General features: G+C 34.1%; 3 protein-coding genes and 1 non-coding gene across 4 annotated transcripts; 1 reads left to right on the top strand and 3 right to left on the bottom strand.

Moving 5' to 3' along the window:
• Positions 1-1,542: 1,542 nt before the first annotated feature.
• TRNAE-UUC (transfer RNA glutamic acid (anticodon UUC)) lies at positions 1,543-1,614 on the bottom strand. The gene has a single exon. It is a non-coding gene; the product is annotated as a tRNA-Glu (tRNA).
• Positions 1,615-3,843: 2,229 nt separating this feature from the next.
• LOC108486118 (nascent polypeptide-associated complex subunit alpha-like protein 1) lies at positions 3,844-6,555 on the top strand. The gene is made up of 4 exons (XM_017789953.2): positions 3,844-3,975; positions 4,053-4,134; positions 5,606-5,745; positions 6,001-6,555. Exons 1-4 carry the CDS (start codon positions 3,907-3,909, stop codon positions 6,331-6,333), a joined length of 624 nt encoding a protein of 207 aa, XP_017645442.1. The 5' UTR covers positions 3,844-3,906; the 3' UTR covers positions 6,334-6,555.
• On the bottom strand, positions 6,132-11,985 carry LOC108486117 (protein ELC-like). The gene is made up of 2 exons (XM_017789952.2): positions 10,523-11,985; positions 6,132-10,279 (listed from the first exon to the last, which is right to left on the bottom strand). Exon 1 carries the CDS (start codon positions 11,833-11,835, stop codon positions 10,576-10,578), a length of 1,260 nt encoding a protein of 419 aa, XP_017645441.1. The 5' UTR covers positions 11,836-11,985; the 3' UTR covers positions 6,132-10,279; positions 10,523-10,575.
• Positions 6,757-8,184, bottom strand: LOC108486116 (protein ENDOPLASMIC RETICULUM-ARRESTED PEN3). Its single transcript, XM_017789951.2, has one exon. The coding sequence runs from the start codon at positions 8,182-8,184 to the stop codon at positions 6,757-6,759; it is 1,428 nt and encodes a 475-aa protein (XP_017645440.1).
• Positions 11,986-12,590: the final 605 nt, after the last annotated feature.

Below are 12,590 nucleotides of genomic sequence, written 5' to 3'. Positions count from 1 at the left end.
ATTTTAACAAGAATTTGAGTTACATATCTTCAACAGGGTTTAATCTTTATATTTTTATTTTTAAGAATTTAATCCATTTTTTTTTATTTTTAAAATTTAGGTCTATTTGTTAACACTGTTAAAATCTTTATGTTAAATTTATTGGTGTGATATTTTGAAATTAAAAAAATCATTTGGTATCCATGTAATAAAAAATAACCTTATAATGAACTTGAATTTAATAGAGAATTTAATGGTGTTAACAATATTTAAAAATTCACCTCAACATTTTAATCAGAATAAAATATTTAGACTAACTAATTTGAGCGAAATATATGGATCAAAATTAAAATTTAACCATTCTTGTATAATTTTAAAATGTAGATGGATTAGAACTGAAATTCATTATTTTCTCATGTCAAGAGAAGAGAAAAGAAAAGAACGAACAAGTGTCTAAATTATGTCAAAATTAAAGTATAGAAATTAAATATCAAATTTGAACCAAATATAAAGATTGAAATTGAAATTTAACCATACTTATATAATTATAAAAAGTAGAGAGGTTAGAACTGAAATTTAACCATTATTTTTCCATGTGAAAAAAATAGTCGACATATGTCTTTTAAGGAATCTGACACAGGTAAAATTTTATTATTAAATCCTGTACTTTATAAAAGCTTTGGATTTAGTCCTTATACTTTAATTTGATCATTTTTAGTCTTTGTACTTTTTGAATTGGTCAATTTTATTCCTTATACTTTTTGAAGTTTGAAATTTTAGTCCTGTACCAAATTTAGCAGCTAAATTCATTTAGTTAACTTCAATTACTAGTTGTGTATATGCGTACAGTTGTAGATTTAGCTCATGTTCTCCAATTGGATCATTCTAAGTCCCCATGCTTTTTAAAATTTGAAATCTTAATCTTGACACAAACGATAGTTGTTAATCCATTAATTGAAAAAATATTATCATACGTGTAATGTTATGTTAGCTTGTTACTTTCACAAAATACTTACTAAAAACCCAGATAATCAATTAATAATTGTCATTTGCATGTCAAGACTGAAAATTCAAATTTTGAAAAGTATAGGGACTTAGAATGATTCAATTGGAAAATATAGACAAAATCTACAACTTACATATAGTATAGAACTAGTAATTAATTTTAACCAAATAGATTTAACTATTATTATTTGGATTAGGACTAAATTTTCAAAATTTTAAAAGTACAGGGGCTAAAAGTGACCAATTCAAAAAGCATAGGAATTAAAATTGATCAAATTAAAGTATATGGACTAAATTCACAACTTTTACAAAGTAAGAGACTAATAGCATAGTTCAAATTTAACAAAATAGATTTAACTATTACTCAGGACTAAAATTTCAAAATTTGAAAAGTAAGTAACTAAAAGTGACCAATTCAAAAAGCACATAAACTAAAATTTATCAAATTGAAATATATAGGCTAAATTCATAATTTTTGCAAAGTAAGGGACTAATAGCTAGTTTAACCTTAGCAAAACAAAGCTACGACTTTCTGAATAATAAAAAAGGATTATAATATTCCATTGCCGGGAATTGAACCCGGGTCTCCTGGGTGAAAGCCAGATATCCTAACCACTGGACGACAATGGATTTTTGATAAGCGGTAGTGTAAAACTATTTTAAACTGTATAAAGTTGTTGAAGTCCAGAATATGAAAAATTAATCTACCTTTGATTAAATAACTAAATTTAAATTGATTTTTTGGATTATTTATTTGATTAAATAAATAAATTAAAATTAATTTTATCATTTTAATTAATTAATTTTAATGTTTTAATAATATTATTTAATATATTATAATTTTTATATTATATATGAAAATTAGATTTACGATAACAGTTTAGGATTAACTAAGTATATTAAATCTATTTGGGGATAAATTTAAAATTATTTATAAAATTTAGTTTAATGTGTAATTTTATATATAGAATTTTGATTTTAATCAATTCTCACAATTTATTAACACAATTATTGGTATAGCATAATTTTATGTTTATATAATACATACATAAATAATTATATTTATTTAATATAAAAATACACTGATGTATTTATTTTTGAAATGTGTATGATTGAATCAAAATTAAAGTTTCATATATCAATTTCGTATTGAGTCAAAGTTCATGTATAATTTTGAGTAGTGGTGAAGCCAGAAATTTGTTTTAGGGGGGTTGAAATTAAATTATAAATTTTACGATAGTAAAATGCAATTTCACCATTTCAATAGCCTATTTAGTTATAATTTTAAAGGATTAAATTAAAATTTTATCATTTTTAAAGGGCAAAGTACAATTTTACCTTTACTAATTTAAAATTTTAAAAATTTTAACGAGATTAAATAGAAAATTTTTCATTTTTAGAAGATCAAGCCTCCTAACTACTCCCTTGATTTTGAGATTAATTCCACTCTACTTATGAGTTAAGTTAGAGGCATAAAGTGGAAAAAATCTTGTTGAATTTGAATATTAAATGAAGCTCTAAATAAATCTAAAAAAAATTTATTTTTCAAAAACTACAAACAAATTAGGTATAGATTAAAATATAAATATTAAAAATATTATATTTTTAATTTCTAAAATTAAATTTATGATAATTTATAAAATATATATATACAATTATTATTTTAAATTAAAAACTTAATTTTTTTCTAAATGACTAAAGAACAAATACTAAATCGATTTGAGAGCAAACAGATGGATTAACTTAATTAAATACATTATTTAAATATTAGTTTTATAAATTTTTATCATATTTCTAATTTTACTTGTGAAATTAAATACACTATTTAAATATTATTAGTCTATCAACTATCATTTTAACTTTTAATTTCACAACCAAAATTAAAAAGAAAATACAAACTTTTATTTTTTCATTTCTATTTTACTTTTCTCGCTTTTTAGCTTAATTATATCCTCGATCTTTATACTTCTCAAACTTTTGAAATTTAGTTATACTTTTAATTTTAAGAATTTAAATTTCTCTAATTGATTGGTTTAAAGATTAAAGTTCAATCGGTGACGTTTTTATTGGATTTCGTTGATTTTGAATATGTGACATTTTAATATTCAAAGGCTTGATTTAAAAATTAAAATTTAATTAATAACATATATTCAAATTTAATAGAAATCAATTAACAACGTTATAAAAAAACAACGAAGCTAAATTTCAAAAGTTGAGGGACAATTAGACTCGTTTTTTCCCTCTACTTTCCGTTTTGCCCAAATGCTTACATGTCAAACATTTGAAGTTCAATTTTATGTAGTACTCTTTAGTATTTCTTTTTTATTCTTTATGTCCATTTTACCCCTATATTCAGGGTTTATGGTTGTCCCTTCCAGTGATATCGTCTCTAAGGTTCGAACTTACGTTTCTCCTTGAAAATGTAATGTACCTTACAATGCATGCAACACTTATTTTAATATATATATTTATAGATGTTTTGTTTTAGGTAAGATATTTTGGTAATTTACATTTTGAAAAGTTTAAAAATAAAAGTGAAAAGTTAAATTTGCATAAAAAATTATAAGGATTAATTATATAATTTGACCTAAAATTTTATCCAAATGATAACATTATCATGTCACATCAGCTTGCATTGATACACTAAATTAGAGTTAAATGACCATAACGTAATAAATCAATAATATTAATAATCATATAATTTTTTAAAGTTCAATGGTCAAAAAGTAATTTCAAGCAAAATCAAGTGGCTAAATTTGAAATTTTCCCTTTATATTTGTTTTGGGCTTATAGGTGATTTGGAGTTGGCCCAATAACAGCTCAAAATGCTTAATTAACAGACATCGGCGCTTCGTTTTTGGGGTTTTAGGGTTTTGCTTATTGCTTCTGCCTTTGCTTTTTGCTTCTTACTCTCAACCAAAAATGACTGCTCAGGCCGACAAAGAGATCGAAGAGATTCTGGCAGCCCATCTCGACCAACAAAAAATCGATGTATTTTCTTAAGATCAGGATTTCTTCTTTTCTCCTGATTTTTTTATATTTTTTAATTTTTTTTTTCTGATTTTCAGTCCGAGAAACCAGAGCAACCTGTTGTTGAAGATGACGACGAGGAAGATGACGATGACGATGATGATGAAGATGATGCCGAAGGTCAATATTCATTTTCCACTTTCTTTTTCATTTTCTAAACTTAATTTTTTTTTTAAGATTTGGCTTGAAGTAACCTGAACGACGCTATCGTATTTGGTTATTGTAGTTCCTTTAGTTCATGGATTTTTATTTGATCTTTGGTTTGTGTTATGAAATGTGCTTAAATCTTCTTTAAGATTCACTAGTCTGAGATTGATTCTGAGATGTGCTCCTACTTGGCTTCCCGATCTAGTTTAACTCAAATAGTTCAACTTGTCGATCTAGCCCTATTTGAGTATTTTAATAGGGAGCTGAGTTTCTCGAACCTTGAATATATGCATACTCGAGCTTCAGAGAAAGGTTTATGCTCTTTTGACTTGGATTGACTCAATTGCGCTCCTGTATAGGCTTACCTCTAAGTTGTGTTGTTGATATTATTTAAATATTTGTGCTTGCAAGCTACTCGGGTTTGAGTAAAAAAATAACTTCAATTTTTTCTATATCTCAAGTATCGACTGGAGTAACTTGTGAGCCGAATAGAGTTTTTTTTTTTTAAAAAAAAAAAAGAAAAAGAAAAAGAAAAATTGATATTGAGAAAACTTAAATCGAACTTGACCTTGAGTTCAAGAATCAGTTATGAATTTGAAGTCAAGCATCTGAATCGAGCACATATTTTACTAGGTAAGCGAGTTTAATCAACCCTAATCAGATAATATTGAGTTTTTAGAGTGAAACTTGATTGAGCATGAAACTAATATTGAGTCTCGAATTTTGAGTCAAGTTTGATTGTAGCTCTACTTCCACTTGTATGGGTAGTTTTACTTCTTTGGAATGTACAAAGAAAATTGGCTGTCATAGTTGTGTATTAAATGTTCATTCATATGGATTTAGATACTGTATCATGAAGTGTTTTTAAGGGTTTAAGATGCACTGAAAGGCACTTAAAATCCTTATTGTCGTTTGAGGCAAGAGACAAAAAAAAGGCTAACTCAATCAAGCACAATATGTATATTTGTGGGTTTATGCTGAAGATGTAAAACTTTGTTTCAAGTTTGTTGTTGAATATCCAAGTACTGAATTATAATTGTGTGTATAAATGTTATATATGCACCAATTCCTTATATTTTTAAGTTTATTGTTGCAGTGTTATCAAGGCACGTGCCAAGGTATGCTTGTACCTTGCACCTTAGTGCTAGACAACAAAGCGTGCATGGTGTCTTGACTTATAAAGGTTGAGATGCTTTTGTTGTCTAGTGTTATGGTGCTGCACCTGTCATGACAACATTTGTCTCGTGTTAATCTTTGAAAATATTAAAACATCAAATGCATAAAGGTCTTCAATTAAATTGTTTTAAGCATTTCCTTTTGGCATGCTAAATGTATCTATTATCTTACCAAATTAACATGACAGGATTTTCGTGAATCACTTTATTCATTAGTTTCACATTCAGGGAATTTATATGTCAATGTTTATATTGTTGTTATGTCTTAGGTCATCATGAGGGAGAAGGAGATGGAACTGGTAGGTCAAAGCAAAGCCGAAGTGAAAAGAAGAGTCGCAAAGCTATGTTGAAGCTTGGGATGAAACCGATCTCTGGTGTTAGCCGGGTCACTGTGAAGAAGAGCAAGAATGTAAGTCGTCCTCTTTTCACATTGTTAATCATTTATCTGGATTTAATTAGCTCTCCTAATATGATACTAGGACCGTATTTTGCAATTTGTTCTTTTGGCTACCATAATGGCATTTATTGTGTTTTCAATCACGATAATTGCCCCACGATCACAATTCTTTGCAGCAAAAGTAGACTTCAGTCATTGAGATTTGAATTCTAAACTTGAACCAACGTTTATTTGTTTTGATAACTGATATTTACATGTCGAATCCAGATCTTATTTGTCATCTCAAAACCAGACGTGTTCAAGAGCCCAGCATCAGATACTTATGTAATATTTGGAGAGGCTAAGATTGAGGACTTAAGCTCACAACTGCAGACTCAAGCTGCAGAGCAATTCAAGGCTCCTGATCTAAGCCATGTCATATCGAAACCGGAGTCATCAACAGCAGTCCAGGACGATGAAGAAGTGGATGACACAGGGGTGGAGCCCAAGGACATTGAATTAGTTATGACACAAGCAGGAGTGTCCAGGTCAAAGGCTGTCAAGGCACTCAAGGCTGCTGATGGTGACATTGTTAGTGCTATAATGGAGCTTACTACCTAATAACGGTGTTGATTTAGCAATTGTTTTGGTTGCTGAAAGTCGTGTGCTTCATTTCAGATATTCCTACTGTTTTTTTGAGAATGTTATTGTGTCGTTTTTCTTCTTGTCGGTTGTTGTATTAGTAAAAAAAACCATTTGTGAGGACGTTTCTGTTATAAAAATGGTCTCGGTTAAGAATTCTTGGTTGAGGGAGAGAATCCCGTTACCAAGAAATTTCACAAATTTTCTTAGCTGTATCGACTGAGTTCCTTAACAATTTTCCTCATGGCACAAATTGAAAGAGAATTTCTTGAAAATGTCGAAAGGCAATACCTTTTATTACAAGAGAAATAACCAATAACAGTACAAACTAAAGAAAGAGTAAAAAGCTTCTCTTCAGAGATGCCAAGAAGAATGTCCTATTTCCAAGGATCAAATTGTGATTTAAGAGGAAACAGAAATGATAGCAGAATGATTAGAACTCTCCCAGACCTCAATCCCTTCCACATTTTCTCTGCTAACAAACAATCTCTCCCCACCTCCTTCAATTCTCTTTATCAACCCTCTCTCTCCCATCTCCACTTTATCCACATAATTCCTCTTCAAACTCATCTCATCTCTTCCATTTTCACTATCCCCTCTTTGCTCACTCCAACCACCTCTCTCATTCAATCTCGACCAAACCTCCAATCCTCCATCTTTCCCCACGAATACCTGCCTTTTATAGCAATGCAAATGAACCTCATTCCCACCATAGCTAGCTTCTCTCATGCTAGGATTTGTATCTTCCATATATACCCAAGGATCATCCCCTAATTTACGAATATCTGCCATTGCCAAATCCCCAGATTTTGAACATATCTTGAAGAGTATCGAATCGTCAATGTCGACACCGACGTCGGCGAATGAGTCTCCGAACCTACTGCTCCGCCCTGAACCCGGCTCGTTCGTTTCCCATACCACTTCCTTATTTCTCGGGTCCCATATCCTAATATAACCTGAATAACCAAATGCCCCACATGTGACAGCACTTCCGATAACCAAACTAGTTTCCGGTAGCCACGTCAGTTTTCCGGGGAATGTGTTCTTGGCGGCGCTTCCTGATTGGCGAGTCAGCTCTGATGAGACCTGAAGCGTTGATTTGTCGATAACGAGGACGCTGTTTTCTCTATGGGGACAATCGAATGATACGAAGACCGAGTCGGGTGAGTTAGCGATGGCGCAGACTCGGGCTTTGTATATCCGTGGATCGTCCTGGTCGGTCCAGTGAACTGAACCGGTATAGTGACCGCTGGAGAGGTCGTAGATATGGAGACCCGATGAGGATTCGGATCCGACAGCGGCTATTTCTGGCCATACCCGGCAAATCGAGGTGATATCATCGAGATGCGTACGGACGGCGGTGGAGTATGATAAGTAGGAATCGTATATTGAAATTTGACCACCGTGAGCGATCCAAAGTGAACCATCTTCTCCGGCGGAGAAAGTGGAAGGAACAGCGTCTGAGGCAGGGCGGATGGTATCGACGATGGCGGCGTCTATGCCATGAAGCGGCGAGGGCAAAGAGGCAGAGCGGAGACGGGACTCCACGCCGTAATAAAGAGCCTCTTCGGCGAGTTCGTGGATAGAGAAGCGGCGGAGGGCGGCGGAAGGGAGGCGGTTAGAGCGGAGGAGGGAGAGAAGGACGGAAAAGATTTCAGGATCCCGGTCGATGAAGATAGGGTTATAGGCAGCGCGGTTGGAAAGGGCAGCTAGGAGGGAATCAGGACCGGCGGACTGGAGGGTGGAGAGGGTAGTTTCAAAAAACTTGCCCCCGACGTTGAGCTTTATGCGGCGGCAAGGCGCGATTGGATTGGAAATTTGGGCAGCCATTGAAGCTCATATAATTCAATGATTAAAGCTTTGAGATCCCCTTTAAGAGACCACAGCTTTTGTCTTTAAGCTTTAAAGTCGATGCTTTGGGTTAAATATAAAATATGAAAAAGTAGGGAAACCTCCCCGAAATCATCGACTTCAACACTGTTACATTTCTCTCAAACATTTCTTCGAACAGTTTATAAGCAAATGTTTAACGTTACTTCCGCCACACCGCTCGACATGATAGAAGGATTAAAGCTTTTCATTTAACTTAAATAGTATGCTTCATGATTCGATTTGGAAGCTTACCGTGAAACGATTAACGTTGATTTATGTTATTGTAGTTTGCAATCTCATAGTAACATATATCGCAATTCGTACCACTCAAAGAGCTTAACATACATTCCACCAGCTCACAAAATTACAGAGCTTCACTTTTTTTTTTTCACCACACATGTAGTGTGAAAATCCCATCCGCCATTTAAGTAGCTCATCTAAGCTTCCCCACAGCTTTCAATGACACACGGAGGCCATTTGGGAGAGTGTATGTGATCAATGATCCCTCGACAAGACATCTCAAATAAGGCTGACCGAGAAAACCCTCATATAGATTTCGTTCAAATACTACTTAAATGTATTAGGGTCGATTTGATTTTCAGTTCACAAGTTGAAACCTCGTAAGCATACATGATTGGTACGATACAAGGGATATGGGTTTCGACGGTGCAACAGAAGCTATAACATTCTTAAATGCAGTTAGAGAACACCCTTAAATGCAAGCTTTATAATTCAAAATTAATAGACTTGGCAACATCACCCAGCAATGAAACATAATCAACTATTCTTCGAGGAAGTGTCATATTTCCATATCTATGCCTGAATATGCATTGGAGACATGAGTGTTCAAACACAAGAAAAAAAAAGAATCGGAAATAAAAAATCTCGGTGACGAGAACAAACAACTTCAGACCTGGATAATCAACCTCCGGTATAAATGAAAAGTAACCAAACCATATCATCACCAAATAAGTAAAGCAATCATTTTCCATATGTATGATTGTAATTAGAGGAACACCAATGACAAGGGAAAAAAAAAATGCTCATGGCTGAGAAAAGCATATGGAGCTCCTAATAGTTTCAGATTCCAAACAAAATGATGACCAACTACCCTGGCCATGATTTACCACATAAGTTGATCTATGAATAACATCATATTGCTAAAAAAATATAGCACATGTTAATGTATCTCAACCATTAGAGTAAAAATTCTCCCATACTTGATACCAACCAGTATAAAGGAATAATAAACAACCACAACATGGATCCATCAAAACAACACACTGGATTCATCTCAATTATGGCAGCCAAAACTCCTAAATAATTTCTCCAACAAGTAGGGTAAGAAGCAGATTTGCAAGTTCTATTCAAAATTTAAACATAGCAAGAGAACAGTAATGTCACATGTGAAGTTCCAAGATAAAAGCCAATATAAGAAAATATTTTCGCTCGGTTTAGTACATTATTTCTCGACTACCATGACAAAAAATTTAACATTTGCAGAAGAGAAAAAAAGCTGATTGTAATATATTTTTTATATCTCACTTTCTATAGTAGTGTTGCCAAATTTATAATATATATATTAAGGAACAAGATGACAAGCAAGCTAGAGACAAGATATTACACCAGAGAATTAATATGGAAACTACTACTTGATAACCCTGAAGTGATTCTTCAAGTACAAGAGATCAATTAAAAAAGGGGAAAAGAAAAAACCTTAAAGCAAGAGACCTTGAAGTTAAGGTTTTAAAAATGATGCCTAGGAAATGAAATTAATGATTATCTCATAAATCTCACAAAAATGGGGGTGAATAAGTGGTTGAAAGTTTAGCCATAAAACTAATACATCATGAAACTTATAGTTCGTAGAATATGTCAGTCAGCCGAGACAAAAGTAAACAACCAGTGACAATTAAATAAGGGATCCATCCATTTACATGACAATCAGGTCAAGGGATGAGGAGAAAAAAACAGATAAAACCTATTGTAGTCATTATTAGACCCGTATGAAGTTAATCCTTCGCTCGTTAGGCCTTTGAAATAAAGGTACAACCTGAATATTACATGTAAACAACTCTATTTCAGTTTTCCACACAAATGGAACCAGAGTTAAAGCTAAAGAACCCGAATTCATTATAAAAAGAGAAAGCCCAAAACTGAGTGTCAACATATCAATTACATGAGCACATTATTCACATTATAATACCATTTCATCCCGAACGAATAATACATACCGATATGTAAATGAGCAATGCAGCTATATCATGATAATATCAAATCTTAACTAGAAGCTAACCTCGAATAGCTTGATCCTTTATATAGACAAATCTGAAACAGAACAATAACCAGTCATGAAACGAAATGTGATATTCTAGCAGCCATATTTGCCACCTGAGCCTGCATTTGAGCTTCCTTAACTTTGGAGGCAGTAGCCCTATGGAAGAACTGCTCCCTTGACAACAACCTCACATTCCTCAAATACTGATCAAACGGCACAACCCCATCTTGCACTGCCTTATCCAAGGAATATACCACATCTTCGATAGCTAAATCAGCAGCTGTGGAATCCAAGACTTGTTTAGAAAGAACATCGACGCAATGAATCGCTTCATCAACAGCTACATTATTATTCTTCTTCCCTAAGTTCTTTATTTTCCCTTCATTATCTCTAATCCAACTATCCAACACATCTGTATTCATCAAAACAACCTGTAATTGTTGTTCTAAACCTTCTTTTTCATCTTGCATCTCTTTCAACCCTTTATTAATCTCTTCCTCTCGCCTTCTTAAAACAGCTTGAGCCGAAAACATTCCTTCCATTTCAACTTCCCTTGCTTTTCTCATCCCAATTATATCCCCATGAACCATCTCCACCAACTTATTCATTGCGTTCCTCTTATAAACCTCGGCAGCATCATCCGTTGAAGTAGGACGAGCTTGCGAATGCTGTACCCTCCCATAAGGTGATGGGGGGTATCCTGCCGCCGCGGCCGTAGCAGCCACCCTAGGTCCTGGCGGCGGTGGATGTTGCCCATAAGTAGACGTCATGGAGGAATTAATCGAAGGGTTAGGGCTGGGGCTAGGGCTAGGGTTAGGGTTAGGATTGGGGCGGCGTTGCGAATAAAGAGGCGGATCACGAGAAAAAGCAGAGCTTAAATGAAGGACTAAATCAACAAGATTAGAACTTGGGTAAATCCAATTATGCAAATAAGGAATCGAAACTAACCCAGAAGGGGAAACATGAGGATGGGGTCGTTTGATGATCATGTCGCGCGTGGGATTGACATAGACGGCGGGGGCGTAACGAGGGTAAGATTCCATGAGCCAGATAATGATGGGGATGTTGTAAGTGACGCCTTGGAAAGGCATGGGGATGGTGCCGTCGGCTTGGAGGAGGTTAACGGATCGGCCGTCGTTATGGGTAAAAGTGGCGGTCTTAGGTTCGAGGGAAGGGTAGTTGGAGATGAGGGAAAGGAGTTGTTGACGGATTAGCCATTTGGTGTCTTCGGAGTAAGGGAGGGCGGAAGGGCCGCGTTGGGAGAGGACGGAGGAGAGGAATTGTTGGATTTGTTGGGGGTTTGGCGGCGGTGTTGACGACGGCGGAACCATTGGTGGCGGTGGGCGGTGGTATTGGTAGGTTCGGTACGAGAGATTGTATTTGTTTTTGGCTTTGGGATTTGCCTTGGCTTAGCGATGAGAAGCCTTGAGAAGTTTCCTTTCCTTAGTTACGAATCCTTTGCATTTTATAAAATTACTATTTTATATGATTTTTTAGTATTATATGATTTTATAGGGTTAAATATAAATTTGGTACTTAAATTTATTCACTTTTTTTAGATTGGTATTTAAGGTTTTTTTACCCCAGATTGGTACCTGAACTTTTTCTCCATCAACTAATTTGGTACTTTTTCTGTTAAATCTTAAACAAGTGACAGTATTTAGACCACACCACCATGATTGGCCATTTTTCTGGCCCGAAATGACACCTAATTGTTACTCTCCATTCCCTCTTTTGAATGCTTCAATTAGATTTCTCGAAAAAATTCCCCAAAAGCCACAAAAATGCCTTCAATTTTTTAACTTATATAACGTCGATCTAAAGATTCGATGTCGAACCATCGTATAACTTCGACCATGACTTCTCTTGGGTATGATGAACTTCTTCATTGCTCAGATCTCTCAAATGGGTTTCAAAAAAACTTACATTAAAAATCTAAAACATTGGGTTTCAAGTGTTTGATGGGTTGGCTATTACAACCATTGTGGTAGGTATTTAGCCTTTTGCCAAATCATTTTCTATAGCAACGGGATTTAAGGGTTTAAGTATAATGAAGGGTTGAAGGGTTGGTTGATGGGGGTTAAGA

Source organism: Gossypium arboreum, chromosome 6 (genome assembly GCF_025698485.1).
Source record: "Gossypium arboreum isolate Shixiya-1 chromosome 6, ASM2569848v2, whole genome shotgun sequence".
NCBI lineage: Eukaryota > Viridiplantae > Streptophyta > Magnoliopsida > Malvales > Malvaceae > Gossypium > Gossypium arboreum.
This window is presented reverse-complemented; position numbering and strand designations above follow the sequence as displayed.

What these genes read in the sequence shown, in the direction of transcription:
- LOC108486118 (XM_017789953.2), top strand. Translation starts at nt 3,907, where the DNA reads ATGACTGCTCAGGCCGACAAAGAGATCGAAGAGATTCTGGCAGCCCAT. An exon ending in TCGACCAACAAAAAATCGAT is followed by an intron (nt 3,976 to 4,052) that starts GTATTTTCTTAA and finishes TCTGATTTTCAG; the next exon opens with TCCGAGAAACCAGAGCAACC. An exon ending in CTGTGAAGAAGAGCAAGAAT is followed by an intron (nt 5,746 to 6,000) that starts GTAAGTCGTCCT and finishes TGTCGAATCCAG; the next exon opens with ATCTTATTTGTCATCTCAAA.
- LOC108486116 (XM_017789951.2), bottom strand. Translation starts at nt 8,184, where the DNA reads ATGGCTGCCCAAATTTCCAATCCAATCGCGCCTTGCCGCCGCATAAAG.
- LOC108486117 (XM_017789952.2), bottom strand. Translation starts at nt 11,835, where the DNA reads ATGGTTCCGCCGTCGTCAACACCGCCGCCAAACCCCCAACAAATCCAA.